The sequence below is a fragment of the Leptidea sinapis genome, chromosome 17, assembly GCF_905404315.1.
Source record: "Leptidea sinapis chromosome 17, ilLepSina1.1, whole genome shotgun sequence".
Taxonomy (NCBI): domain Eukaryota; kingdom Metazoa; phylum Arthropoda; class Insecta; order Lepidoptera; family Pieridae; genus Leptidea; species Leptidea sinapis.
In genome coordinates this window covers 4,285,744-4,305,276 of record NC_066281.1, presented here as the reverse complement: position 1 = coordinate 4,305,276, position 19,533 = coordinate 4,285,744, and the positions used below count along the sequence as shown (strand labels likewise).

Sequence of the window (19,533 nt, the reverse complement as noted above, 5' to 3'; positions counted from 1 at the left end):
TAACTCTTAAGGATAACATACTGTATCCATTTTAATACTTGAAAAATATCTCACCCTTCTCAAAAAAACATCCTGTATAGTCCAGTGACTAAGTTGGACGCTTAACGCGCCAGATTCAAGCAAGATAGCGCGCATAGTTTTAAATGTTCCTATCTGCTGTTATATATAGTTTTATGTGTGTTATTTTATCTCTCAATTGCTTCCAAGGAATCTGATACTTCAAGATAATAAATAATAAAAACACCTTGCATAACAGACACTTAAAGATCAAATCGAGTATCTGTGATAAGATTTATATTTAATCTAAGGACAACTTGAAGAAATGTATCACTCTGTAGCTGCAGGGGGTTAGGAAAGTGCATCTAGGATGAGGGGAGGTTTCGTTTTAGCTGTCCTAACTGTCCTATGTCATGGGCATGTTTTAAGGCAAGATGAAATAGAGCTGGAATGGTGGGAATCGACGATATTCTATCAAATTTATCCCAGATCGTTTGCAGATAGCGATGGTGATGGCATTGGTGATCTAAAGGGTAAGTTACATAAATCATTAAATTACTAGAATTTTTGAAATTAATTCAATAATACTGATGTATCTGTTTGTACACAAAAGTAACAGTAGTTTTACAAAATGCAATTGAATGCCTAGGTGAGATTTATAAATGAATTCAATTTTTTAAATTTTTTGTATCTCTCTGTTCCTGCTAATCAACGAAACGGCTGGATATATTTTAACAGGACTTTTAAGGGCAGATTACTCATGTTTTAGGGGCTATCTCAAGCTACATTAGATTTTTATAAAATGATCTAAGTTTTCACGTATAAAAGAATAACACGGGAGTTACTTATCTGATAAAAGCTCTCTTGAACCAAAACCTAAGTCAAATAATATTTAATATTTTTGTCTGCCACCTACGTTTGGTCGTCATTTCAGTTAATCTGCAAAACGAATGGACCAGAATAGACACATTGGCAAATAGATTATTTTTTGGTACATTTAGCTAAGAAATTGAATTTAGATAACACAAAAAATAATTTAAGCATTTAGGATGAAATTTTTAACAAAATCCGAAAACAATGTAAGTTGCAAGTGAAATAGAGTCATATTATTCAAATTCAAATATTTTTGTACAAAATATGATATAATATCACTTATTGAAAGTCAAAATTTACCACTCATTCAAAAAAGTATGCCTCAGACCTGAGAAGAACGGGTGCAAGCAACTCAGCGGGCTTCTTTTTTTTTTATAAAAATATGGTTGGTGGTTTTAATAATACATTTATTTTGAACACTTTTTGCGATCTTGTTGTAAAAGCATATACATCATATATACATCTTAAGATATTCTTTTTCAATAATACAATAGGAATAACATCAAAACTGGAGTACATCAAAGAAATTGGGGCGGGAGCTGTGTGGCTTTCACCGATCTTTCAATCGCCAATGTACGACTTCGGTTACGATATATCTGACTTTTACGCTATTCACGATGAATTCGGAACAATGGAAGACTTTGAAGAACTTCTTACTAAAGCTGACAGCCTTGGTAAGTCTATTAATCTTATTAAACGAATGTATACTTTTTATGACAGGATGTTTGTAATTACATGCGCAATTGTAATAATTGCGCTCGTCACCTTGACACGTAAGATCTGTACTCTCATTTGCTAAGTAGTTTCATAAGCGCCCTTCAGGCCGAAGGACAATAATGCTTACAGTAATCTGCACTGTAATTTCATTATCACTTTTCAACAATCTATCACAATGCATTCTAAGCCTTGGTTAACGGCACTGTTCGCACAAGTACAATGCATTGCCGCTCAAGATTCTCGAAAAACCCAAAAATTTTGATCGGTACTACAACTGCACTCGTCACCTTGAGACATAAGATATAAAGTCTCATTTGCCTAGTAATTTTACTAGCTACGGCGCCCTTCTAACCGTAACACAGTAATACTTACACATTACTGCTTTACGACAGATATAGGCGCCGTGGTGGTACCCATAATCTAGCCTGTATCTACTATAGTATAATATATAGATATACCTATACCTATTGTAATCGATATACCTATTGTAAGTCCTGTTTGTTCACCCTAATATTAAAAAAAAATATAAAATATAATAATTACTTGTTTTAGATATAAAAATTGTACTAGACCTTGTACCAAATCACACATCAAACGAAAGTATTTGGTTTCAAGAAGCACTCAAAGGAAATGAAAAATATTACAACTATTTCGTTTGGGAAGACGGTATCATTGATGAGAATGGAGAAATGCAACCACCTAACAATTGGGTATATTTTGATGCTCTTGACTGTTCCTGATGTGTTTATGTTATGCTTAATTTAATTGTAGCTAAGGTTAGGTTACAAAGCTCAAATTTTGCCACCAAGGTACTTAAAACGATTAACACTTCAAGAAGTTTATCGTACAGTTTGTAAGCTGTAGAACGACGTCATGCAATCGTGACGTCAGCAGCTTTTGTCGTTGTTCTAACGCGTAGGGTCTTATACTTCAGCTCATCCAACTATGACCAAAAGCAAAGAAGACACCGGGGGACTATTCAAGCTTTGAAGAGGGTCGTTAAGGTTTCTATTTATCAAATAGTTTTGCTCGATTTGCATCCGAGAACTACGTGAGCGATGCTTGCTTCCTTGCGTCTGTTGATGCTATTAAAAGCTATGCCATCCAATCCAAGTCTTTGTTTTATAATAGTGTAGTGTGCAGAATTTTTGTTTTTTTTTTTTTTCGAAGTTTTACCCAATATTTGGTAAGTTCCTATTTTTACTATACATCTAGATTATATTTCCAAGACATTACAATAATTATAATGGTATGATATATACTTTTTGTTCATATAAATTCAACTTCGAATAGCGTCCATTCATATTTAATATTCATTTCATTTTCATAAGCATGTAATTTCCTTTGTCTGTTTTTTATTATTTATTTATTTTGGAATATGTTGAAATATTATAACTTTACCTGAAAAACCATCGTAAAAAATATTTCAGTAGTTATCTTGTCCAAATATAACATAGTTACATTTTAAAACATACACAAGCAATCTCGTACTTCAAGGTCGATCAAGGTCAAGGGATTCTTCTTTCGGAATGAACATCTCAAATTATTGATATGAAAACTTGTATATTTTACTTTGTATTAGAAATAATATATAAAGATGAATATAAAACCATAAACACTAATAAATAGAACATTTTTTTTTCATAATATAAATTACTCATTTATTCTAAAATATAACGGGTTTTCTCTTTGTGTCATGTGTGTAAAATAAAACACAATATGAATAATTTATGCAGGGTCTTATAGCTTGTTTCAATAGGTTTCAGATACACTCATTTATATTATGCTTACCATAATAAGCATTCTTTTGCTATACGTAAAATAATACTCATAGACACACTGTAGCGCGCGCAAAATTCTCGCGCGAAAATCGGTCATTAATCAACCGATCAACCGATTTGAAGCTCGGGAGTTAAGTGACAATAATTATGTGAAGACCTTTATATGGTCAAGAGATGCGTTGCGGTTGTATGAGTTGGGAGTATGCTGTAATCTTTATGGTCCCCTAGTCGTATCGGTTCGGTTTTTTTTTATGGAATAGGAGGACAAACGAGCGTACTGGTCACCTGGTGTTAAGTGATCACCACCGCCCACATTCTCTTGCAACACCAGAGGAATCACAAGAGCGTAGCCAGCCTTTAAGGAAGGTGTACGCGCTTTTTTTGAAGGTACCCATGTCGTATCGTCCCAGAAACACCGCACAAGGAAGCTCATTCCACAGCTTTGTAGTACGTGGAAGAAAGCTCCTTGAAAACCGCACTGTGGAGGACCGTCACACATCCAGATGGTGGGGATGATATCCTAATTTGTGGCGTGTCGTGCGAAGGTGGAATTTGGTCGGTTTGATTCCACAAAGTGGATGTGTCAGACGTTAACATGATGCAGGCGAAATTTTACATTTTGATATTATGACCGGTGGTGGAATTCAATGTATTTTTGTATTTATTAATTATTATAAATTTAATGTATTTTTATGTAAGAAAAATAGCTTTATGTACTTCTTCGTCATATAAACTTTAACTGTGTTAAATTTCACGTTTATCACTTCGCACAATTAAAAAAAACAGTACAAAGTTTTTGCTATTTTTCAATACCGTTGAACCGTTAACTCTCACTACGTAGCCCCCCTTCGATTCTCGCCCGTCACGTGACAATGTATTTTTGGTTTTCTAATTCACATGTAAGATTATACGACGCTTTCCTTCTGGGATTTATTATTATACAAATAAAATTTGTAAGCAAAATTTACGAATGATACGGGCCTTCGGGTTCCGTCCGAGCTCTGTTACCAACTGAGCCAAACGTTCGAGTGAGGCATGTCTCGTAAATCTCGGTAGGTCTTGTAAAGGGTAAGCCTGAGAGTTGAACAAGGAAGGCGTGGGTTCGAGTCTCGCATCTTTTGTGAATTTTGGTTACAATTTGGTTGGAATTCGGCTGCTTATATTACTCGAAACAACTCCTCTGAGCAATATCCGTGATAAATGTATGAACATAATATTCTGAAAATTAATTTGTTGTGTCTGTTACAGCTAAGCCACTTTCGCGGTAGCGCTTGGGAATATAAAGAAGAAGTTGGAAAATACTATTTGCATCAATTTGTAGTGGGACAGCCGGATCTAAACTATCGCAACCCAGACGTTGTCGAAGAAATGAACGTAATATTTATAATAATTAACATTTAAGAACAATTGCATCTTCAGTAGTCGCTCTTGGCAAAATTCAAGTTTTCAATACAAACTGATAATAACTAGATCTTTAGTTATTATTTAAAAAAAAACTAGTACCCATGTCAGCTATAAATACCAATGCCAAACTTATCTTCATATAAAACAGTAAATTATTGACATACCGTTCAATTCACACTTTTGTTAATAAATCATTAAATCCTCGACCCGCGTTCCTCATCCCCAGCCACCTTTAGGGATCCTACATGGAAATAGTTTCATTCAAAAGTGTTTTTTTCATAATTTTAGGCTGAGTTTTGATAAGCTTAATATTATTTATTATTTTATAGTACAAAAAATTACTTAAAATGCATTTTTTTTTTATGGAATAGGAGGACAAACGAGCGTACGGGTCACCTGGTGTTAAGTGATCACCGCCACCCACACTCTCCTGCAACACCAGAGGAATCACAAGAGCGTTGCCGGCCTTTAAGGAAGGTGTACGCGCTTTTCTTGAAGGTACCCATGTCGTATCGTCCCGGAAACACCGCACAAGGAAGCTCATTCCACAGCTAATGCATAATATAATAAACATAAACATAAACTTAAAATGCATATTGTTTTATAATGTCTATCTTCAGGTTAATTTGTTATTACAGAGCTGTCAGCACAGAAGTTCGTTTACCACTGCTGCAATCATTAAAATTATATTGCCTATTAACTGTGTTTAACGATATACCTTTCTAATACTTGTGTAATCAAAAGAATTGTAAGGCCTTTTCAAATTCAAAAGTAAGAAGACTAAAACTGAGATCTATAGAGCGAACTAAGAATTTACTCAGATTTTACTTACGTAAAATTTATATAACTACAGTCATATTATTACTAGCATTATTTTTAATTTTGCCTTTATAATCACTTGACAACTGAAATTATGCTGAGCTTAAAACTAAGACAACCCAATACAAAAGTCAAGTTCACTTTTTATCACAATTAGTTAAGTTTTACGTAAGTAAAGTCTGAGCAAAGTCTAAAAACACTCTATAGATCGCAGCCTTAGAGTTAATTCAAGCTTATTATTTTCTAGATACAAGTACACAGAGAATAAGATTATATTTAAGCCCTTCTAAGGCCTTTGTGACTTTATAAACATAAGTTAAGGTAAAGCTACACAAAATAATCTTTATATTTAGCTTTATAAAACACTTTTTCAGAATGTAATCCGATTTTGGCTCGACAAAGGCGTTGCTGGCTTTAGGGTTGATGCTGTGAACTGTTTATTTGAAGTCGACAAAGATATGTTTGGTGGCAAATATCCCGATGAACCTTTCTCAGGTCGGACTGATGTAGATCCGGAATCCCATGATTACCTTAGTCATATTTATACGAAGGATCAAAACGAAACGTATTATATGGTATATCAATGGAGAAATGTATTCGATGAGATTGCTGCAAAGGATGGCTTACCCCGAGTTATGATGACCGAAGTATACGCAAGCATCCAGGATGTGGTCAAATATTTTGGTGAAGGTGATCAAATTGGGGCCCAGGTGCCATTTAATTTTGATTTGATTACTGATGTCGATGCTTCATCGTCAGCCGCAGATATGAAAAGGGCTATTGATAAATTCTTAACATATAAGCCTTTAGAAAAGAAACCTAACTGGGTGGTAAGTTTTTGATCTGATCTTAATTATTTATCAAATTTACGATGCCTTAAAATAACTGGCACAAAATACATTTGTTGTTGTTTGCGTACATATAAAAGTAACTGTGCTATATTATATTTGATACGTCAGCCGTATATAGGATGAAATGCAAAGGTCCTAAAATTAAGCCCTGAGGAATTCTTCTTCTTAAATTTGCTGGATTTGATAGCAATAGGTATCCATTCCCATCTCTAAGTTGAACATACTGAGAACGGCTATAGAGAGCTTGAGAACCATTTCACGGTCGCAGGTGACACCTTAAGTGGTCATTATTTAGAATAACAGAGAAATTTTGATAGCTTTAAAAGTGCGCGAGAAATCTAGAAGCACGGCCATCGACCTTGACCATGATCACAAGATTTTGTTGTTTATGTTTTCTTTTGCGATTTGACTGATTTTTTTCTTTACTTATGTTGCAACTGACAACGCATTCATCCCTCAGGTTTCTCCTGCCATTGTTGGCACGTTCTAGTGAACAAACCTCATTTTCAATCTTACTCTGTGGGGAATGTTGAAACTGAATAGCTTTTGATCCCTTGACTATCTAAAAACTGAAACTCAACGATTTTAAACTTTTCTCATCAATACCATTCCAACGATATAATATTATGGGTTCTGTACCTATTGTGGTTGCTGAGGAATAAAATTTAGTAAAGTTAGTGAAAGTAGGAGATTGTAGTTGTCTCGTAAGTGTAGTAACAGATGATATTTTGTTTTTAGGTGGGAAACCATGATCAAAGTAGAATGGCAACGCGGTATGGTTCTTCTTTAGTCGATGGCATTAATATGATCGTTCTACTCTTACCCGGTGTTGGAGTAACATATATGGTGAGAAATCTTTATATTAATATCTTTGTTTTTATCTTTTTTTGTAATATATTTTTACATTATGCATGGATAGTACTACAATGATAAATAAATAGCAAATGATTTTATGAATTTTGAAATATTCTATCACATTTCAGTTATTATGTACATCTGTTAACCTATTTTTGGAAGTGATTTAAATATTATGCTTATGTAAATAGAATTTGGAATGGAAGCTGTTTTAAAGTTTGTTGAAGTGGCAGTTTACTTCTCTAAGCAACAAACAAATATAAGGACACTGAAAATACATTAAAAATATATTAGATATTTGAAAAATGTTATGTGCCTGTTTACAAAAATTAAAGAAAATAAATTGTACTTTAATTAAAAAGGGTGAGGAAATTGGACTGGTTGATGGGTACGTAAGCTGGGAAGATACCGTGGATCCATCTGGCTGCAACACGAACGATCCCATCAACTATGTGACGTCATCCAGAGATCCTGAACGAACTCCGTTCCAATGGAATGCTGAAAAGAATGCTGGTACGTTTTGCCGATGGAATTGCTAATTGGTATGATGCATACATCGCAATTCACCAATAACCCCTAAATTAGCAGCTTACCTACTTAGACCTGTATCCCTCATCTATCAATGAAACGAAATCTTTCAAGGTATATTTCACCTTCAATACTTTCAGATTATTTAAAATAAGCGCACCTATAAAAGACCGATTATATTATAATATTTTCAATACTTTGATCTCATATCCAAATTAGAAGAATTAACGCCGTTCTTCGACTGTCCTTCGACAGTGCACAGCAAGCCCCGCAAATATGTCGGTCCCACTAGTCTTACACATTATTTATGCCGTATGGTGTCGCGACACTTGGCCTGGTTTCTATAGATGTAGAGAATGTACAAAGTACTATCTGCGCGCCTCAATAGGGCTGCTGGAAACCCAATCGTTGGCAGCTATATCGGTCAACGGATCAGCCTAGCTAAACAACGCGGAAATACTGCCAGTATTCTTTGTTCACTTCATCGTAGTGATAGTTTTTACTAGTTATCAAATTAAGTATTGCAAATATAGTTAAAAAATTAAAAAATGAATATCCTTACTATAAAAAAATTAGAGGAATAAAAAATATTAACCCATAAGCGATATGAGGAATTGATGCTTTTAAGGTTTATATGAGAGAAAATAAGTTTTCTATCGCGATCGACCAGCAAGTTAGAATTAAATTAAATAATTCACATTAGGTGTTCGATCTTCTGCGACATGAAATTGATTAAGTTAATTATAATGCACTCGCCATATACAAAAATAATTAATAATTTCAATAAAATTCCAATTTTTATTTTGAAGAATAATGCATCCTTTTTATTTGGTAATTAAAATTAGTCTATGGGCTGAACCGACTTACAAAACAATAAGTAAAAACAACTTTATGCCATAACATATTTATACAAAACTATTTTACTTTTAATATTTCACGGTGAAGGTCACACCAGAAGCGATTTCAATATTTCAATTTCCTATGGGGAAGTGAAGTTCTTTATTAGCAATAAACATTCTTGAATGAACTTTTGCATATAATACAAAGAGAAATACCAATAATAACCAATCCCTGATCAGGTAGAAAATTGAACTGGCACTAACAAGGGACTAACGTCCTTTTGGTAGCTGGTACTTAGTCGAAAAAAGGACTGTGGTCCCTTGGGATGATTTAGCGGAGTATTTCATTAGTTTTGCGTTTTCTCGTCTTGGCAAGCCCAGTAAATGACGAATTGTTAATTTCATTTTTAGGATTCTCAACAGCAGATAAGACCTGGCTTCCAGTTGCTGAAGGCTACGAGACATTGAATGTAGAAGTACAAAAAGCAGCTGAAAGATCCAATTTGAAAGTATACCAAGCGTTAGCTGATTTGCGACAAGACAGTGTGTTTAGATATGGACGATATGATTCTCTGGCGATCAATCATGATGTCTTTGCTTTTAGAAGGTAGAAGGATTTTGATAAATTACAGTTTCAGACCATACATTTAATATTTTATATTCAATTCAGGCCTGATGAGAAAGCTCATGGTCGCTCAGAGGGCATGCTCGGAGATTCCCTGTGAGATCGAATCAGAAATGAGGAGATCCGTAGGAGAACCAATTTCACTAACATAGCCCAAATGATTGCGAAGCTGAAGTGGCAGTGGGCAGGGCACACAGTTCGACGGACAGATGACGGCAGTAAAGTCTTCGAATGAAGACCACGTACCGGAAGACGCAGTGTTGTTAGGCCTCCCATATGGACCAACGATCTGGTCAAGATCGCCGGAATAGGTTGGATTGGATTGTTGTTGGATTTCGTAGAGATATTTTGGGGAGGTCTTTGATAAGCTTTGGATGGCACGATGATGATGATTAAATTCAGCTTGAGGTGTTAATTCTTTTATAGAAAAAATGTTACATGCTTAACAATCCACGTTCAAAAGTATACATTATAAATGTATTTATATACCATAGGGAGTGACAATATCATAATATATTGCAACAACACTTGGTAAACGCCATGAAGCTAGATCAGTTCGTAAAAGGGCTTTGGCGTACGGAGAGAACTGGAAACTCCCAGCCCATCTTTTAAATATTAATAAATAAAAATAAAAATAATTTATTTATTTTTTATTTATTTTACATAAATTTTTACAGTTCTTTGTCTTCCTAACTTAGTACTAGTTGTCCTAACATAATGTCGGTGTATTTTATCGTAAGACCCTTTCATTCGTTACCCCTCATGACACGGTTAACTAAATTCAAATTTGAGACCGGCATTTCTGACATCAAGAACTTGTTTTTATTATGATTTTTCAGACTGTTCCCTATATTTCTAGTATAAGACGGATTTACTTGCCAATTCCAAAATTCTCAGTCAACGGAAAATATCCTAAAAATTTTGATTCCCTTGAGAGTGTCTAAATATACATTTTTGCGGCATAAACGGCCACATCTTTTATTACGTTAATTCAAAAGTTTTACTATTTCATAACTTCAAGAGATTGTAGACCTGAGCATAATATCGTTTGAATCACCTCCGCTCCTACGTTCCCAAGATAAAGGATCTTAACATACAGACAGACGCACGGGCGACAAAGTGAACCTATAAAGGTTCCACTTTTTCCTTTTGAAGTACGGAACCCTGAAAAGATCAAGTAATTTATTGCACCTTCAACAATCATGATTGTATGTGTCAAAGTAATAGCGAAATCGTTCATTAAAACCCATTTCATTATTCGCTAATGAAATGAATTCTTGGAGAACTGACGTATTATTGTTGGCATGACTTATTTGTAAATAAAGTTTTGTAGCACACCTATACACATATATACATAAATGTATATATTTCTAATATTTCACCTGTTATAATCTTACAGAAAAATCTTAGTTAAACTTAAAATTAACTAAGATTAAAGATCCAGGTGCATTTTTATAACAACAAAATATTATAATTCCTTTTCCTATTGATAAAAAAAAATTACAGTTGTAAATTTGGGATTTCATAAAGCATAGAAATAATTAAATTATTAATTTCAATTTTTTCTTAAAACATATTGTCAATAATATATTAATCAAACAAAAACACTATTTCAACAATGCACAGTATATACACATTGAACTTTTCACTAAATCCATTCAATTTCACAAGATATACACAGCACTAATGTTGCACAATACGTCAGCTGTATAGCTACAGATACACTGCTACAAGCATTTCCGTGACGCGAACTCACGAGATTTCACCCACCCAAAAAGTGTCTAACTATATATATTTATTTTTATAATTATTTATCAATCGCATGCGCCAGTCATGAGAATTTCGGTGACGCAATCCAATAAGATTTTATCCTACTAAAAAACTGCCCAACGCGACTAAAGAACTTTTCACATAAAAAAAAACACATGTATATTGCAGTTACTTAAAGTTCCTGTTCTCTGGAACTATAGCTAAAGAGAATTTTTCTTAAAGAATATTTTCGATGCCAGGCAAAGGTACTAAGAAAGTGTCTTGATATTATGAATATTCCACAGATGGTACAAAGCAGATACTTACATCGTTCTAGTTAACATGAGGGACATGTCACATGAAGTGGACTTAACCTACTTTGAAAACGTTACCGGCGACGTCAGTGTCGTTATCAGAAGCGTACACTCACCAAAGAGTGAAGGGTTGGTGTTATGATTCACTTATTTTATACCCTTAATCCTTAGATCATTTTATACGTCTAGATAGACTATGACAACTCTGAAAACGTTGAAAAAAATAGACATTGACTAACCTTTTATCAGTGGGAGGCTCCTGTGCACAGGATGCCGGCTAGATTATAGCTACCACAACGGCGCCTATTTCTACCGTGAAGCAGTAATGTGTAAACAATATCGTGTTTCGGTCTAAAGGGCGCCGTAGCTAGTGAAATTTCTGGGCAAATGAGACTTAACATCTTATGTCTCTAGGTGACGTGCGCAATTGTAGTGCCGCTCAGAATTTTTGGGTTTTTCAAGAATCCTGAGCGACACTACACTGTAATGGGCTGGGCGTATTAATTACCATCAGCTAAACATCTAGCTCGTCTTGTCCCTTATTTTCATAAAAAAACCTCTATTTTGAGCAACTCACGCAAATTAACACAAAGTGTCATAAAAATCGCGAGTGCAAGTCGTATATCAATTCCTGGACTGTTTTTCTCTAACAGCAAGAGCCTCTATCTAGACGTATAAATTATCTAAGCCTTAACGATTCATTGCATTAATGAAATAAGTAAGCTTCTACACAATTTCTGTATTGCATTAACAATGACTTAATATTTAAATTCTCGAATGGCTGGTAGATTTCGATGTTCAACTAGTCTGGGTTGTACCAACTAACTTTAGCAATAACAAACATGTCAAAGTACCGGTTAAGCACAAAATAATTTGCGCCATTTGAAAATTTTTAGAATACGTTATTACTTTAACTGTTTATTAATCGTCCAATCTTCGCTGTTTGAAGCTGTTGTTAATGTTAAATAGCGACCTGTCAAAGTTTCAATTTAATATTCGATATTGACTTGATATTTCACTTTTAAACTTTAAATACATCAAGTAATACGAAGATGCAACACATTCTGCAGTATATGTTAAAGTCAGAGTTACTGTTAACGTTTAATTTGACCAAAACCTTAACTATAACAGATAATCTTAGGAAACCCAGCCTTAGTGATTTGAAATTCTGTTCGAAATAAAATATTTGATTTTGAATTTTGTTGTGTTACCTTGCGTCTAATCATTTCTATTTAGTTTCAGTTTATATATATTGTGTACTTTAAAAAGTAATTAAAATGACTACGATATACACCAACCAAGTAGAAATTAGCCAATTACAATTGCGGTCCTGAAAAACACTTTTAAGTTAATGCAATAGAAAATTTGAAAATCATTTAAGTACGTGATATATTTTGAATAAAATAACAAAAAGCAATGTTTCATAGTTAATATAATTGCCATATCATATTAGATGGTAAGAACATAATACGCACATAAAAAAATACTTAAATCACTCTTAATTAATGCAATAAAAAGAACATTTATGCCACAAATCTTATAAATATATACTGTACTTATCATTTATTGACAGACTGAGAAAAAATTACTTAAAGAAAGGTGTCACAGCAAATAAATTCAAATTGTAATTTCACATTGAAGGTATCCATCTTTATTCCTTAATAAAATTAATATTAATTATTGTATGACTATTTCCAGGGATGTTTTTGATGCATCAACTGTACCCGTAGCCCCATATGAAGGAATCGTGCTTAAGTTATTATAAATTTAATAAAGTTTTATTATTGAAATGTTTTTTTTTTGTTTTAGTTTCCAAGTTAATTCCTTATAATATTATCTATATAAATAAACTAACAGAGGTTTTTCATAACGGAAAATGTACTGGAGATACTGAGCAAAATTCAAAGAAATTAAAATCTTGACTGTTGCTTCTCAATATGTTATTGATAATGTAATGTTACATACATAGGCACATAAGTAATTTTCCTAGAAACTGTCATAACCATAATGTTAACACCAGGGACAGACATAAGCTTATAATGCCTAGTACTCGGCTAAGTCGAGTTAGTAAATCTTTTGTGGGGCGATGTATATGCTTCTATAACAAGATCCCAGAAAATGTTCAAAACAAAAGTATTAAGTTATTCAAAAGAAATGTTTAAAAACCTTTTGTGTGGTAAAGGTTACTATAACATAAATGACTTTCTTAATGATACCACAGATTGGGAATGGAGTGACCGCTCTAAGTTTATTGCGCCCATCCTTCTCAGGCCTGAGGCATTCATTATGGAATGGGTGGTAGTTTTTTTGACTTTCACTAAGTGATGTCACATCCTATTTTGAATAAAAATATATGAATTTCATAGATTTTGAATAAGCCATCGAAGTCTTATTCCTTCTTCTATCTTCATTTAATAAATTATATAAAGTTATTAAAGTTGTAAGCGGCGTAGCGAAACTCTCTAAGAAAAAAAAGATTGTATGAAACGTTCCGTGATTGATAGATTGACGATAGAAATCCAAAGAGGATAGAAACGAAAGCCACTACGTTTTATAAGGCTTCGTAGCACATTTATAATGCTGAGGATCTTTTGTTAATGATTACATGATTTGAACTGTACAAAATATTTGGAATGCTTCGAGACTTTGACCGAAGTGAATTAATAGATCGTCATAGACAGCATTCAGATTCTAGGCTTTCTGTGTTACAGTTTAAGCCCAAGCCAATTAAAATGCCCTCATTGGGAATTTTACTATGGGGCAATGCAGCCGATGTCAAATAGGTACTTATTCCCCAATATTTATTAAATTTTATAGAAATAACTACGGATTAAACTCTCCCATCCAACTCATATGTGTAAGCTATAATAAAATATTTAAGTTAGATCATAATATCGATATTTTTTCTAATTTTAACTTTTATAAAAAACAGATGTCCTCGTCATTAAAAAGCTTAAATATAGATTAGTACATAATTAATTAGTAGTAAATTCATTACTTTTTTTTATTTGTTTTTAGCATTGTTACTAGCATTATTTAGTTAAGTAACGTTGTGCATACCTTTAATTTAGATATATAAATAGTAACACTTAGTAATGTTCATCTTATTCGTATATGTCAAATTATGTATCTAGTTGGTAAGCCTTAATAAATAAATAAATATTAATACCATCTTTGTGCTGCAGAACATGGCTATTCGCACTTTTCATAACCTAGGTCCTTAAGAATCATTAACATTTTAACTGTTATCTTTCACTACATAGTATAAAACAAAGTCGCTTTCTCTGTCCCTATATTAGGGATATGTATGCTATTTAAAGATTTAATCTTTAAAACTACGCAACGGATTTTGATGCGGTGCGAGAAATACAATTATTTTTGAGGTTTCTAATGTGATGTTGTAAATAATTAAATTTTATCCGCTTACATTGCAAACGCAGGTTGAACCCTACGAGATTTATCAAAATAATATACTAAGTATTGTACACATTGAAAAGGTCTACAGAAAACTCCGTTATGGTATATGCCTATCTCTTATGGATATCCCACAATAACATTTTTTTGTCATTTACTTTTAACGACAAATAATGGCTAATTTTCGAAGCGATTTTAACCAATACAGCATTAATCCTTATCTAATTAAATACCTTAAATACATTGTTGATTTAATATAGATCTATATGGCCCTTTACAGTATATGGTTAAATGAATATTTTCGAAGATATTACAGATTCAAAAATTGCCGGACGGACATTTTTTTGCATTTTTTTATTAATTTATGAGGCTATACAACGTTTGCCGGGTCAGCTAGTAGACACATTAGAGAATTTTGTAGCAACGGTCATATTTATAATGTTACCACCAGGAACAACAAACATAAACTGCCTAAACGGCATAAAATGCCTATACTCGGCTCAGTCAAGCTAAAAATTTGTTTGGGAGCGATTTATATTGTGTAATATGCTTTTAAAACATGATCCCAGAAGATGTTCAAAACAAAATATTATGTATTACACAAATATAATTTGAAAATAAAAATTTATGAACGATGCGTAACTCGAACTCGCGACTTCGCGTTCTCGTATATGTACTGGCAGTGTACTGTCATAATAGTTATTTTACTAAACTTTTCTCTCAATGAATCCCTTGAACGCATTTTATAGACTGCTCGAATTGCTCTTTTCTGCAGCACAAATATGTTTTCAATATCTGCAGCCCTACCCCACAATATAATTCCGTAAGACATGACACTATGAAAGTAGCGTAAAAATACAAATACTGCAGAGCTAAGTCGATTACATAAGTTTTTTATGTGAGAACCCCATTGTAGCTTAAAGTCTAATGTAATGCCTAGGAATGTTGTCGTTTCTACTACATCAAGTTTGTCATTATTATTTTTTATAGGTGTTGGTTGGTGCTTTATATTTGGAAGTGAAAACCTAACACATTTTGTTTTCCTTTCGTTTAAAAGTAAGTTATTAACATTAAACCAATTTACTACTTCAGCAATGTCATCGTCAACCTGACAGAAAGTATTTTGTTGGCGTTTTATTTTAAATAACAAAGATGTATCAAAAAAACAAACAAAGATGTAACAAACAGTATAATATCATGTTTATTTTGAATAAGGTATGGTAAATCATTGACGTAAACCAGGAACAAAAAAGGACCCAAGATTGAGCCCTGCGGTACACCAACCTACGTCAAATCCTGCATAATCATAAAGAAAATGATTCCAAAATCATACATTTCTTACAAACTGCTATTTTTCAGTATAGCGAGATTTAGATATAAGATGAATAGCAAGAAAGATACTATCGAGCAGTGTAAATATTTGCAGTATACGACAAGTGCCAGAGAAACCATCTCGGAACGGATTTCAAGTATTTATTTTAAATACAACTTAATGCGTTTACTGCATAGTATTCTAAGATGAGCTATACTAGATCACTCTAAACAGTAATTTAAATTCAAATATTTTTCTTAAAAATAGGATATTAAATTACCTACTTAATGGAACTTAAAAACTATCTCAGACGTGAGAGAAACGGGCGCGAGAGACTCAGCGAGCCATTTTTACATGCTTTATATTAACTTCACTTGTGACGCGATTAAGACCCACTTTAAACGGCCAGATTTCATTCAAACTTTGTAGATTTATCGAGGACCAATGACAATACACTAATTTGATAAAATTATTCCACTATTCAATTTGCAACATAACATTTTTGCAAATTTATATAATTTTTATCTATAGTTGATAAGGCAGGAATTGATGTTAAAGTACTTAATAGTTTAAAAAATACGCTTTAATTGAAAATTTAACTAAAAAGTTAAAAATAAATAACAGTTAAAAAATCTAAAAAACACGCTTTATGTAAAATTCAACTAAAAAATTTAAAATATATTTTAATAAATTTATATTTAAAATATTGTAAAAAATAATATATTTCACTATAAAAAAAGGGTGGGTTGTAGAAGAATTATTATTTTAATAATATCTTAAAAAGCACCCCACGTTTTTTTTACAATAAAATATATGTTTTTTACACTATTTTCAATTAAAATTTACTAAAATTTTTTTTCTATTTAATAGTTGAATTCAAAATATCGTGTTTTTTAGTTTTTTTAAACTATTATTTTTAGATAAATTTTCGGTACAGTCAAATTTATAATTTAAATTGCCTGACTGCGCTTGATTTTAACACATATGACCTTTAACACATATCCACGTTTAACACAATGTATTTAATTTTTTTAAGTGACAACCCTTACTCCAGGTATTAATAATTACACAAATAAAATTTGAAAACAAAATTTATGAACGATGCGGGACTCAAACCCGCGCCCTCTCGCGTACCGTGCAAGCGCTCTTCCAACTGACGTAACAGTGACGTATCGTTGATAAATCTTGATTTTATGTCTTTGTCCAACTCTTACGGAACGCGAAGTCGCGAGTTCGAGTTACGCATCGTTCATAAATTTTTATTTTCAAATTTTATTTGTGTAATTATTAATACCTGAAGTAAGGGCTTTGTAAGAAATGTATGATTTTGGAATCATTTTCTTTATGATTATGCAGGATTTGACGTAGGTTGGTGTACCGCAGGGCTCAATCTTGGGTCCTTTTTTGTTCCTGGTTTACGTCAATGATTTACCATACCTTATTCAAAATAAACATGATATTATACTGTTTGTTACATCTTTGTTTGTTTTTTTGATACATCTTTGTTATTTAAAATAAAACGCCAACAAAATACTTTCTGTCAGGTTGACGATGACATTGCTGAAGTAGTAAATTGGTTTAATGTTAATAACTTACTTTTAAACGAAAGGAAAACAAAATGTGTTAGGTTTTCACTTCCAAATATAAAGCACCAACCAACACCTATAAAAAATAATAATGACAAACTTGATGTAGTAGAAACGACAACATTCCTAGGCATTACATTAGACTTTAAGCTACAATGGGGTTCTCACATAAAAAACTTATGTAATCGACTTAGCTCTGCAGTATTTGCGATAAAAAAAATTAGGCAGCTGACAGATGTGAAACGGCTAGACTTGTATTTTTACGCTACTTTCATAGTGTCATGTCTTACGGAATTATATTGTGGGGTAGGGCTGCAGATATTGAAAACATATTTGTGCTGCAGAAAAGAGCAATTCGAGCAGTCTATAAAATGCGTTCAAGGGATTCATTGAGAGAAAAGTTTAGTAAAATAACTATTATGACAGTACACTGCCAGTACATATACGAGAACCTCCTATACGCCCATAAAAATATTAGCCAATTTAAAAAGAATAGTGATGTACACAGTACAAACATAAACTCGCAATTCCATCTACTAGGCTCCGTAAAATTGCTAAATCTTTTAAAGTGGATTGTGTTATATTTTATAATAAACTCCCAAATGAAATTAAAATGTTACCTATTAAAAAATTTAAATGAATCGTAAAAAATAAATTAACACCTAAGGCCTATTATAATGTGAAAGATTATTTGAATGATAAAGATAGTTGGAATTAATGTTCTAAATTTTGTTAATGAATATTGTTATACTCATTTGAATGCTATTGTAACTTTTGTACTTCATCCTAACTTGCACTAAATAACTTATAAAGTTTTACAGTGAATAAAGATTTTTTGACTTTGACTTTGGTTATTTCTCTCCTCTCCGATTTTCAGGTAACTCAACAATTAATGATTCAATTCAACAAATTGAGACAATTACAACATAAGTGGTACCATCTTGGTCTTTTATTTATTATGTTGTTTTCACCGGTTATTATTGGGGCATCACATACCACCTGTTAATATTTTTAATGTATTATAATATTGTTTGGATAAGTATTAGCTTTTTTGGCAAAATTTGTTAAATAAATAATCCTTCTTTCACTTTTTTCCAAATGTTCATTATTCTTCTTAATTGATTGATTAATTATAATTTGCTTTTCGTAATATCTGGTGATGATTATTTGGCATTAATATCATTATTATTTATTTGACGACCTATATCCGTGTGGTTCGCGACCATACGTACTAAGCTTGAAGTCCCGGGTTCAAATCCGGGTAGGTGCAAGCATTTATATGATGAATATGGATATTTATTTAAATTTAAGTAAGTATATAGAATTAAATATATCGTTGTCTTGAACAGGCTATGACTAGTTTCAAGCAAAATAAATTGTGTATTTCAATATTTATATTGTTATTATTATTTATGAGTAGTACTTATGAGATATTAACAGTCTTACTAGCTTTATTTTAAAAACAATTTGAAAAATGATAGCATTCATATTGCCATAAATTTGGGACAAACCAATAAATTACGACGAAATCTAAATAGTTTTAGAAGCACATCCTACAATCGCTTTGGCATTTTACCGTAAAACAATTCTTACGATCAACAGAGCCGCCAGAGGAATTATCTATGGCAACGCCAACGAAGTGAACGATTAAATTACTTCTGCTAATCAGTTGCTAGATGAAATCGGCAACTAGATGAGCACCAATTAGAAAGGGCTTCAATTACTTATAATGAAACCCTATCTGAGATTAAACTAAATACAAAAATAAATGGATGATCAATTTTAATGCAAGATTGTTAAAGACCTACTACCATAAATATTTTGAACTTTATATCAGTGCTTTGAATACTATAATAATTATAAATGTTT

The 19,533-nt window shown here is 32.6% G+C and overlaps 2 protein-coding genes across 2 annotated transcripts in view; one reads left to right on the top strand and one right to left on the bottom strand.

The window, feature by feature from the left end:
- Positions 1-19,533, bottom strand: part of LOC126969215 (dual specificity calcium/calmodulin-dependent 3',5'-cyclic nucleotide phosphodiesterase 1) — a 514,263-nt gene that overhangs the window by 161,416 nt on the left and 333,314 nt on the right. The window lies entirely within an intron of this gene.
- LOC126969224 (maltase A1-like) lies at positions 342-13,146 on the top strand. Its single transcript, XM_050814565.1, has 10 exons — positions 342-530; positions 1,365-1,544; positions 2,140-2,297; positions 4,617-4,742; positions 5,966-6,421; positions 7,181-7,288; positions 7,660-7,810; positions 9,076-9,271; positions 11,344-11,481; positions 13,051-13,146. The coding sequence occupies exons 1-10, from the start codon at positions 368-370 to the stop codon at positions 13,115-13,117; spliced, it is 1,743 nt and encodes a 580-aa protein (XP_050670522.1). The 5' UTR covers positions 342-367; the 3' UTR covers positions 13,118-13,146.